General features: G+C 40.1%; 1 protein-coding gene across 1 annotated transcript in view; it reads left to right on the forward strand.

Annotated features, from left to right (window-relative positions):
* Positions 1-12345, forward strand: part of thsd7ab (thrombospondin, type I, domain containing 7Ab) — a 209440-nt gene that overhangs the window by 178169 nt on the left and 18926 nt on the right. Inside the window, exons 24-26 of the mRNA XM_085423772.1 lie at positions 5538-5711; positions 9250-9348; positions 11001-11083. Of these exons, the coding sequence (XP_085279898.1) occupies positions 5538-5711; positions 9250-9348; positions 11001-11083 (356 nt within the window). The remainder of the gene's footprint in view (positions 1-5537; positions 5712-9249; positions 9349-11000; positions 11084-12345) is intronic.

The following is a 12345-nucleotide window of genomic DNA, read 5'->3' on the forward strand; positions in this document are numbered from 1 at the left end:
GCTCCTTTTTGCCTTTAGAGCTGCCTTAATTCTTTATGACATATATTCAGCAAGCATCACACAGTTGCTGCAGAGTACAGTGCCCTTTGTAACACTGGACATAATCCTTCATAAAGGGTTGGACATGGTTAACAACAACTCTCTGCTGCTGTAGCTGACCTGCTTCAAGCTTCGGCGTGTTGTTTGTTCAGAGATGTTCTTCTTCATACCTTGGTTTTGACAAGTGTTTGAGTTACTGTTGCCCTTCTGTGTGTTTAGTCTGGTCTTTACCCCTGATGTGAACAAGCCATTCACACCCAGAGAACTGAAGCTCGCTAGTTAATTTCTTTTTTTTTTATTGAGTCTGTTTTATCCTTTTGTTTGGTGGCATGGTTTGGTCAGACCTCTGTCACAGAGAAAAACTCTCTAAATCAGATAGTGAGATGGTCCAGCCGTCTGATAGGTGAGCCACAGTCTTGTTTAGCGTCCCTGTACTCTAAGCTGGTACAGAGGATGGCTTTATCAATCCTTAAAAATGGTTCCCATCCTCTAAGGGGTGAATTTCAGCTTCTTCCCTCACGACGGAGGTTTCTATTTCCGAGATGCAGGACAAAGCGTTATAAAAATAGATTTGTCCCCGTTGCTGTCACTGAATTAAATAAGAACTGTTTTTGATTCGAAATATTAAAATTACTATATATGTGCCACAGTGAGGTTTATATCTTTACTAGGTATGTGTGTTTTTAAAGGGATGCCAAATGCTGTCATTTTTTCTGTAAAGCAAATTTACCTTGCCTATGGGTATAAATAAAGTTACCTTGACCTACCTTGACCTTTTCAGACCATTTTCCAGTGGTTGTGCAGCAATACCCCAGCAGATCAACAGTTTCTCAGATACACCATACCACATTCAAAGTCACTTCAAATTGATGTTCAGTTTTAACTTCAGCAAGTCGTCTTAGCCACATCTACAAGCCCAAATGCACTGAGCTTCTGCCATGTGACTAGTAGATTAAACATTTGTGTTAATGAGCAGCTGAACACGTGTACCTAACAAAGTGGCCAGTGAATGTATATTTAGTATATTTTCCTGTTGATTTGATCATTTTAATAAATAGTTGATGATTGTTGCTGCTAATGTAGAGCTCAGCTTTTAAAGGTTTCCTTGTAACAATAGAGCCATGCCCTATCACACTGACACTTTTATTTATATCATAAAACACTGATTAAGTATTTATAGCCTGATGCATTTTGCCCTTTTTTGTTCACTGTGACTGTCAATGAACTTTAGTACTTTTTGGACAGATGTTCTCATAAATGTTTCCCAGCTGTTGAAAGGGCACGGTCTGCCATTTCCTCTCTTGGATGGCTTTTAAAATGAAATATCTGCAAAGTCGTAGAGCTTAGCAGCAATCAAAAACTGGGGGAGAATTTTGTTTATTCTTACTGTATGTGTACAGTACCGGTTAATTTAAAATCCCTTTGTTTACATTTGATTTAAATTAGGTCCAGTGCCAAAGTTGTTCTTATAGAGCACAGAAAAGACACACTGGGTATTTTGAAGTTGAGTAGCTTGCTTTCCCTTCCCTCTCCTTTATAACTTATACACCACTCTGCATGTTTAAAGTATTTTATCATTGGGCTTAAATACCCATAAACTAGGAGCTTTGCTGTTGTGACACACTTGTCACAATAAACTATCCATAAAAGGGAAAAGTTGCCCATGTCTCTTAATAGAGGTCAACCTTTATTAACATTTAGGTGTGTTGGTGTTAATGGTTACATTATTAATCAGCAATAAATCCAGTCTCGTACACATTTTGCTATGTTAGGAAACAAAACTTTGTCCCAAATATGTGATCTAATTTTTGCAGTATGGAAATAAACTGATAAATTCTAAACACGTGGGCCGCCTAATAGCCTTGCGAGCAGTCTGAGAACACAGCTGTAGGATGTATACAGCTCATAAACACTTCTGCAGAGTGTTGTTTTAAAAGCCAAGATTGGGTATCCCAGGCCTCACCAGTGGTGGGTCCTTTCCTGCTGCACTAGAAGCACTTTTCCTGGAAGTAAATAGAAGTGGGTATTTAACATAAGCAGCAGTAACCATTTGTCTACAAAAGGAGTCATCAAAACAAAGTATAAGACAACAGACAAATAGTTTCTGGCAAAACTTCACTTACTTCCAAGGTGCAGGAACTAAATAAAAGTCTGAAGAGGTATTTTTTTCTACTACAGAAACGAGAAAAATGCAGACAAAACCACAACAACAAAGCGAAGGTGCTGGGTTGAAAACAATAGGGGGGGAAATCAACAGCTCACACACTGCAGGGCACAAGCTTATTTATTGCACCATAAATAAAAGTGTAATATTTCGAGTATACCTATCGGTACGTCCTCCATTTCTCGCTTTGCATTTTAAAGCAACGGCAAGTAAATGTAATGTGTGAGCCGGCTGCTTCGGCTGCCTTTTGTGCTTCTGCTGTAATTTACAATGTCAGCAGCCACACCATAGCAATGTCACGAAAACTTAAATTTAGTGCTACTATTTATTACATTTACACAAAGAACTGAAGGTTAGAAAGTTTGATCACATCGCTCAACATCTTAAATAAACGAGGAACTCCCCCCCCCTTTGACGTGATTTGCACATTTCAGTTTTGTGGCACTTCTGTTTCATGCGTCACAGGTGAAAGCACAGCAACAAAAGAAAAAAAACACCTGGTTATAGCTCCTCCGGCAAGCCCCCCTGTCTCCTCAGTCTTCTCACTGAGACTGAGATAGATTTCCAGGTCAGGGCAGAAGGACGGAGGAGATGAGGAGGCACAAAAGGAAAAAAAACACCAACTCAGATGAAATGCTAATCCTTTCTAGTCACATGGTTATTGTTTCTAATTTGAGCACGAGGATTGAGATGTAACCAAATCTGTCTCTACATCTTCAAACAGTTATGTCTGTCATTACAGTTAAAAAAAAAATTCTGTATACCAATAAAATTTTAAAAAGGGGGCGGGTTTCTTATAGTTTTTCTACCTTTTAAATAGTTTTCTGTAATATTTTTGTGAAGGTTACGAGCTGAAACGTATTTTTTGATCAATAAAACCGTTCTATATAAAGCACGTGTTGCTGGATATTTTGACCTCTGAGGAGAAAAGCCTTCACAGGAGCCTGTTGACCACTCTTTGACTGACAGCTGATGTCTCGGCACCGCAGCGCAAAAACAGCAGAATGTCAGCTTAGGGCCAAAGATGTCACCCCTCACTGTAGCAAAAAAAATCTCACAGATGGGATTATCACTTCAAAAGCTTGCGTCTGATGAGTTGTTTTCAGGTTTGGTGATGGAGGCTTGTCAGATGCTGGGTTTGATGTAGCTTTGCAACGTGGAGCATAGCAGACAGGTGTGCTCTGCCCAGCAGCTGCTGGACTCCATCTGTCCATCAGGTCTGCAGGTTCAACAGTTTACTGTCCCTCCCACGTCCACAGCAGTGCTCTTCATTTTGTGAAGCGGCAGTCTTCATATTGTGCTGCACACAGAAGTGAACAGGAGCATTTCTTTTGGTTAAATAGGGCAAATCTACAACATTTCAATAAGAAGAGATGAGAAACCGAAGCCCCAATTTACGATTGAGCCAGATAACAGGAGTGTATTCTCACATGGTGCAGCTTAAACATAAATCTGTTATTTTCAGTGTCAGCAGTCCCTGAAGGGGGGATTATTGTTCCTCATGTCTGCCAAGAGACAAAATACAAATGTGGAGTTCATTTCCAAAGTGCTGTGTGTCTATTTTGGCTCGTCGTTGATCATTCATCATTCAATATCTCTACAATACAGTGGAAGAAACATGCAGCCCTTGTTTCAACCCACGACTAATTTTAAAGTATCTCAGTTTGAATTAATTTTATACTCTAAGTGTGGTGTGTGTTTCTCGCTAGTGGGATTTTTTTTCCGTTTGGGAAGGGAAAAAAAGCGCTCATCAGATGGCTGCTGGTCCCTGAGATGGAAAACACTGAGAAACGGTGCCCTAGATAACAAGTCAGTCCAGCCTCTTTTGCCAAACTGCAGGAGCACTGAAGTATCAAACAGCAATCAAAAGCACAGCCTGTTTTCTGTTCAGGGAGGTACTGTAGTGTGATTTGGGAGGAAATTCAAGGAGTTGCTTGTGCAAGACCCAGACTGGCATGGGAATCTAAGCAGGTTGCATCTCCACAGTCACAAATACACACACTTTCATGCACTGCAACCTTTGACCCACGTTCTGTTTCCCCCCACTGTTTGATAAGCTGCAGTTGTCAACTATGATCAAAACCAAGCCACCCTGCATCTCAAACTCGCGCCTTCCTTCTCACTAAACTCTTCAAAGCATCTTGACTATGATATATTTAAATATACATACATATTCTATATGCATCTCTGCAGCACACATCTCACCCAGATCATCCAGAGATAAACAGGTAAAGCGTCACTTCTGTGCTGCCAAAGAGAAAGATCAGATTTCTGCTGCAGACACCCACACTTAAGCTGCAATGCAGATATTTTTCTATAGCTTTTACAGTCAAAATGAGTCGAGGTTCAATAAGAGAGTGAAAATAAAACTAAAGTAATAGTAAACATTTAATGAAAGACAAAACACTGGAGTGAGGAGTGAAGTCTGGAGCTGAAGTTTGAGATATTACTGATCCTGTCCGCCTCAGCCTGAGGCAGGTCGAGGGCCCAGATAGCAAAAACATAGTAACCTTTTAGTCTCTTCACTCAAAATATACCAAAAGGGCCATCTGCCTGAGGATGTGATCCTGCACGTGGCCTTACAGGAAAAAAAAACAATTCGAGATTTGGCTCAAGGTCATAACTTGCAATACTGCACAGGTCATTTGGCAGTTACTTTAAAAAAATCCACATAACAGAGATGAGCTGCCAGATGGAAGTAGTTTCTCTGCACTGGTTTAATTTTTTGGACTGTGCATAAAGGATGGGGATGGTTTCCAGATCAAAGAAGTGCATCCAGCATTAAACCAGCATTACCTTTAATGGCCAGCAGGGGGCGCCTCTTGTGGTCGCGAAAAGTTCAATTTATCATAAAAGCACAAAAAATCTACTTTCTTGCCAAAAACGAATGATGTCATAGACTGTGACATCATTTACATTTGGTTAGACACTGAGATGGTAAAGGTAGCCCCAGGTCGTTCTCCAGAGTCATAAAATGCCATGGATGCAAATTACCACTTGACTGGTCAGCAGTAAATAAATGTAACCTTGTAATTCAGATTTTTATCTGTTAATCTGAATTTATTTTCACAGATGAAGAATGATGTAATGATGATATTACTCTGTGTGTTTAGGTAGTTTTCTAACTCTAAAATGTGCCAGAAATGTACATCAGAGAATAAAAACATAAGCAGTACAAGTTCATTGTTTTTTAAGGGAAGTGGGAATTATTTTTATTTTTGATGAATCATTGCTTGTTTTAATAATCTGTTAATTAAATGGAGTCTAAGGTGAATTCCTTTTAAAGTGAAGCAGTCACAGGAAAGCGACACGTGTTGTCTGTTCTTTGCTGCAGGTGAATGCTACCTGATGGAGTGGTCAGACTGGAGCTCGTGCGTCAACATCTGCGCCAAAGAGGCCGGCGTCGACTTTGCCTCGGTTCAGGTCCGCTCACGAGCCGTGCTCGCCCAGGAGCCTGAAAACCTGCTGCTCTGTCCTGACCAGGAGTGGGAGTCTCAGCCCTGCACAGGTGGAGAACACTTTGAAAAACATGACGGCTTCAACCTCTCCTGGCCAGAAAGTTTGACAAATTAACAGAAGCAAAGTCTATTTGAACAGTGAACTTTCTATGAATACAAATTAGCTTGCTGCAGCCCAGCAGCTCCAAACTTTGATGCATTTATTCCTTCTATTTATCCGCATATTCGTAATATTTACGGCGAGGGTAAACTGAAGTCAGTCTCGGGGTGTGAAAGGTTGAAGGCAGTGGAGAGCACGTCAGTGCATCAGAGGGTTAACGCAAAAAGACACTTACTTTCAGAGTCATACCCGCAGGCTGTTTAGGCCTCTATCTCTCTGCATTTGGACTGTCAGAGGAAAGAAACCTACTGAACAACAACATGCTGACATTGTGGGAAAGACAGATCTGACACAGGAGTCGCATAGATTTTCCTCCCTGGGAGGCATCAGTGCTAACCAGTGGGCTGCTTCCCTATCATGCCCGATACACAATCGAGAAGAAAAAGATACTAACTGCTACTGTTTGTCTTTCCCGTTATGCCGGGTCAATTGGTGCTCTCCCAGATGGGATTTCTCGAGTCAGATTTTCAAACGTTTGAAACCCAGATGCTCGTTTACAGTAGTGATCTCTGCAATTCCCTCTGCTGCATTAATCACCCATTAGATGCAGCATTGTGAATCACTACGACAAAACTCAACACACAGTGTACTGTAATTCCCCCTTACCTCCCTTGTTACTGTACACAGCCCACAGCAGTCTTCGCTAGCATGACCTGGTTTCACAGCTTCACTCAAGGCATGGGGGGAGCCAAGACTAGTGGAGGCGGAGGAGGATGAGAGAGTGGAGGCAGGGAAGGAGAAGGCGGTGATGGAGAAAGAGAGGCTGGGGATGGAGGGACGGGAAGGTTTGATGTGAGGCTCCAGGCTTGAGAAAAACAAAAACAACACTGTTGTTCTGCTGTTAAAGTCGTTCTGTTTTACAGTATAGTGATTCTTACTGTGCTTTGTGTCTCCAGTATACGCAGATTGACAGAATGGCCAGCACTTTTACTTCAATGCAATAATCACAATAATTTGAAGAACAAAAACAACAAAGCTGCTCACTGCTTTTCAGCAGCTCCAGAGACGTAAAAGCAAAACCTTAATGAAACACTAGTCCCTCCATTTGTAGGCATTTAAATTTGAAATTTGCAACTTGAATCTGAATTTATAACAAGGTAAAAATCAGAGTTGGAGTTACATTTATTCTCCAGGAAACCAGAAACATGTGAGACTCATCGACACGTTCATTATGTTCAAAACTATTAGAAGGATTTTCTTCAGTAGATTTATTGATCACTCATCAAAGGTCATTCTCATCTCGCAAAATTCACTTTTGGCTGTAGCTCAAGAATTCATCATCTCATTAAGCTGGTAAAATTTTGCAATAAAGAGATCGTTTGTTCATTTTGGGCATGTTAGTTTAATAGGTGATTCTAAATTGGCTGCAATGCCAATGCCTGGCTTTATATCTCTGGTATTCTTAGTGTACCAGAGATAGAAAGTATCCGTATCCACGCTGGACCAGCGACCTGTCCAGAGTGCAACCTTCTTCCAAAGTCGCAGGGATGGACTCAGGCTCACTGTGATCCTAGCTGGATAAGTGGTTATGGATGGATAAATAGGCAACAATAATGTTGGGTGCTCACTGTGCACACTGTGGTGATATAGATTTGTTTTGTGCTGCCTGATTGAACACATATATAAGGGATTTTGTGGCCATTGCAGCTTATTTGCAGAAACATCCATATTTGCAACATTTTTCTGCTTAAGCATTCAAACATAAACATTTTTTATGTTTGTTAAATCCCACAAAGTCCTCATTACAAATTTAACTTTGGACAAGTTTAAAATCTCAGTAAGTAAATAGAGTACATAATGGGTTTAAGACACGTTAGACTTTATTTCAGTGCTATAGTGCTCTATCACCACCAGCTGATTGGTTCAGTTTGTACATCAAAAACTGCTCAGGTCCATTAAGGGAACATTTGGGTTCAAATATCCTCACATGTGCCAAAGTTAATCCTGCACACCTAAATGTTATCTCATTATAAAATGTGTTATTTGCAAAGCTATAATTATATCACTAAAGATAAAAAAAAGTAACAAATTCTACCATTAGCAATAATTAGTGTAAAATATTCATCCATTTTTTTTTGTTCTGCTTGTCCAATTCAGGGTAGCAGAGGTGTGCAGGAGCCTATCATTTCATTATTAGAAGTAAAAAAAAAAAAAAAAAGGTTTTATGAACACGAAAATCCATTTATTAAAAATGAATGGTGGTTTAAAAGTGTTACTAGATTTTATACGGCCCACAACCAGCAAGCTTGAAAGATGGTTTTGTGGTTAAGACATTTGCACTGCACACCAAAGAGCCTGATTCAAGAGTGGGAGGAGACTACAAACCCAGTTTCAGGATGTCACAAGAAGGTACTCCAAGTGATGTCCCCAACCCTGAATAAGTGGGAGGGTGTAAATCTGTGCCAAATCAAATATGTGGATCTATCTGCTTTAGTGACCTGCTGGGAATTAAGGGAGCAGCCAAAAGCACGCCCCAGCAAACCTGAATGACATTAACTTCCCCTCTTATTAGTGACCATGGTGCCGTGATTTTGCCAGGTACAGACAGCACCTCGCTTAGCGGCTTAGCAGCCACTGTAGAGTGAATGTGTGCAATTGGCACAGTTTGATATGAAAGTGATTGAAAATGCAGTCAGTTTAAAAAGCTTGAATATAATTACTCTTCTTTTCAGTTAATATGGCTGAAAATCATCCATCGCCTTTCTCAGTTCTTACAGATATTCTCATATCTGGGACTACTACTGACATTATTTCTGCCTCCAGAAAAAAAGGAGAAAAAAAAAACTTCTGCGCTTCTCCTGAGAAATGTTTCTGTGGTAGTACAACTCCAGTCTGCTCATAAAAGATGGTGGGAAGTGCCAGCCGAAGTGAGTGATTCAATGATAACTTAACACGTTTGAAAAACGACTTCAGCTCTAGCGGAGCAAGGAAGAAAGAGAGAAATGAGAAGAGTAAAGTACATAAAAGGTGAAGTCCTCTCAGCCGCAGAGGATTCATCCCGTACGGCGGCAGATAGAGGCGTACCACTGACGGGAGCAGCGATACTGTACCCACGTCTGTGGAGAATAGCTCTGTCTTTTGTTCAAGGTTAAATTGTTCATTTACTCTGGCTGAATTGGCTGGACTGATGATTGATGACACAGGACTCCGCAGGGAAATACAGTCATTTACTGCACTGATGGAGATATTGATAAAGTCATAATAGCACTGATAAAAAGTCATTAAGCAAAAGCTCTTACTGAAGATTAAAACATTGAACTGGACCCTTTTGAGACGACACGGTCATATTATGTGTCAGCAGCCTATTATACAACCACAACTTAGCAGCTGCTTTATTAATCTGGTGTCTCTCATATGATTAATGGTCACCACTGCCTGACTCAGTACAGCCTTCACAGTTGTTGACTGTTTTTGTGTTTTGCTTTCAGGAGGTGAATGTTTCGAGTACAAATGGTTCAGCAGCATTGGCCCAAATTCCACTCGGCCTTTGATCTGGTGTCAGCGCTCAGATGGACTCAATGTCACTGGTAAGGAACTCCAAAAAAGCTGCTCCAAACATTTGTTTCACACAGTTGCTTCTGCTGTCTGTGAGCACAGCAGCAATGACCCCCACCCGCTGTTTGAACCCCATTTTTTAAAGAGGGCAGACAATCAGAAGAAAGCTGACTGAGGGAGAGGAGCGAAAACAGCTTGTTTTAGAAATAACTTAAAAAGTAAAAAGAAAATAACAAACCGCACAGATTAGCTGAGCTGGTGGGCTTTGGAGGACTGTTTAGGAGTTGCAACCTCAAAAGTGTGCTCACCTTTGGATTAAATGAGAACATTAAAGGTTTGATTTTTGCTTAAGATCAAAGAAAAAAAAAAGAGCGAATGCAAAATTCAAATGGCCAAAATAATACAAAGGTTTGTTTTGTTTTAGCAGAAGATTTGACATTTCTGATGAGCAGACCGATCACATGATTGACCTCATTCAACAAGCTCAGTTATGCTAGGACTGAGGTGGAGGAATTTTGAAACATTAGTAAATATTAGTATTTTTTTATTAAGTACGAGCATTAAATCGTTCACTGAGGTAGACGAGGCTGCTGAGGTTGTTAGTCTCAACAGAGAAGCACATCTGTGTATCATCAGCGTAGCAGTGACAAGTAGATGGCTTTGAAGCTCTTTGAAGCAGTATGGGAGAAATAAGCATTATTATGACCATTATACAGACAGTCTTGTAAAAAAAATGTTCTAGTATAAAATAAAAATATGGATGGATGGGGGGGGAAAGCATAATTGCTCTACTTTGAGTCTGGAGGTCTGCAGCAGAGTTGCTGAAGGTTCAATTGCTTCTTTTTTTTTTTGTCAATTTTTTTAACCATTTGACTTTAGTTTTTGGAGTCTCTGCAACTAATGATCACATTTATAATTATTTGTTCTGATGATTTTATTATCAAGTGTTTTTTTTATCCCAAAAAACCTAAAAAATAAAATAAAATAAAAAAACTAACTGCAACTTCTCAATGCCCATGTTGTTATATTTACATTTTTTGATTATAACTTCCTGGATGTGTTCTTATTAAATGACACAACTGATTAGAATTGTTTCAACTTCACATCTATAAATAAAATGAAAAAAAAAAAACATTAAAATTACATTATGTTTGAGCTTAAGAAATCAAACTGTTGTCAAGGACTTGCAAGTACGCTTTAGTCGTCTTTAAAGGGGTCTCGAGCTAGAAGAGATCAGAAAACACTGTCCTACAGTAGTGTGCATAATAAATAGAGCAGCTGAATTTTTCTTTAAAGTGAGAAACTGGAGGTTGCAGCCGCTCTTAAGCTCAACTGTAAGCCTAAACCATTGGTGGCAATTTTATGTAGGAGGTAAAATTTACACAAAATGTCAGAAATATAACTGAAGAAAAAAAAAAAAACTAGGCGCTTATTTCTATATTGATCTAAGGTGGTGGGCGATGGCAAGCCGGTACAGCTTTTCATCTCCGTTTAACACATCAACACATAAAATTGTTTTTAAAATAAACCTGGAAACATTGGATTTACTGAGTTATTATTGCAGATGAAAGTACATGCTGTGAAATAACCCCAAGTGTTACGTTTTAAACGTGGAGACGAACCGATTGTGCTCGTGTGATCATATTAAAATGTACTCAATCTGATGCTGTTGTCTCTTTCACAGGAGGTTGTCCTCCAATGAACCCTCCAGAGGACAACAGCTCCTGTGACCCGCCCTGCCTCATGCCAAAGTCTTTCTGCAGCGAGGTGAGTGGATTTTGTCCTCATATCACAATAAACTCAAAAATAAAAGAGCAATTTTCCTAAACCCTAAAGCACAGCTTTCCTGGATGAATGTCTGTGCAAACACTGACACACTGAATTGAATTTGAATGCAGCAGGGAATAAAATGATAGCAGCAGGAAGATGTAAAACCCATTGCTCCACAGTGTCATTCAACTGCACTTCATCAAAATCATGTAAATAAGTTTTTGTCTCACAGACACGGCAGCTGGCAAACCACAGAGTGATCTATTTTCCAGGCTTGAATAGCTTTTAGAAACAACTCTTGTTATGGCATGCATAGGTTCTTTCTCTTCAGCACCCTCTGCTGGTCGTAATGGGAATTCTCACCTGCTTTTATTTTGGTGGGGTTTTTCTGTGTTCCTGTGGGTAGAGGAAACAGGAAGCTGGTCACTTGTTAGCCTGCAGGATATGTTGTTGCTCTTTAAAACGTTTCTGCCTTGGAGAGTTATTGCTTGTGAGTATTAATGTACAACATGTTTACAAGTTTATTTGGTGCATTTCTATTACATAGATTTGTTTAGGAACCAGTTATTTCATGTGCTATGTTTATCTTTGAGGAAGCTAAACTCTCTAAGTTGTATTGTGATCAATACTGAGTCGCTGTTGATTACACATACTATATAACAGTATAGTTCATATCCTAGAAGTGTGTGTAAAGAGGAAAAGACATCTTGTGACATTTACTTTGTGTTTGTTTTTAGTTTTACGGGAAGAAAAGGATGTCAATCATTGAACTACTGACGAAGTAAAAAGCCTTAAACTTACTTCTGCCTCCAATGTTCATTGAAACCGTTAGCTGTCTGTCAAGTTGGGCAAAGGGACGCACAATAAGGACAGAACAGTAAAAAAGCAGCTTCTCAGCAGGCAGAGATAATCAAAAACAGCAACTTCGTCTGCCAGCACGTCTCATCTCTACTACTGCTTACGCTTGCCACACAGCAGCATTGTGGGATGGAGGACACACAAGTCACAAAAGAAATAACGCAGCTGTCGGCTCTAGAGACCAGGTCAGTGGCCTCTATAGCATCGAGTGGATCATCAGCCAGTCGAGCCGCTGCTGCAGCTCGTGCTAAACTGGAGGCAGCTCGCGCACGAGCTGATTATGCCAAAATAGAGTCAGAAATGATGATTGAAAAGGCTCGCATAGAAGCCAAATTGAACACTTTACAGTATGAAAAGGAGGTAGCAGCAGCTATGGCTGAAGCCAGCATCCTTGAGGTTGC

The sequence above is a fragment of the Rhamphochromis longiceps genome, linkage group LG11 (genome assembly GCF_057381845.1).
Source record: "Rhamphochromis longiceps isolate RC_006_pf linkage group LG11, R_longiceps_female_GT1.1, whole genome shotgun sequence".
NCBI lineage: Eukaryota > Metazoa > Chordata > Actinopteri > Cichliformes > Cichlidae > Rhamphochromis > Rhamphochromis longiceps.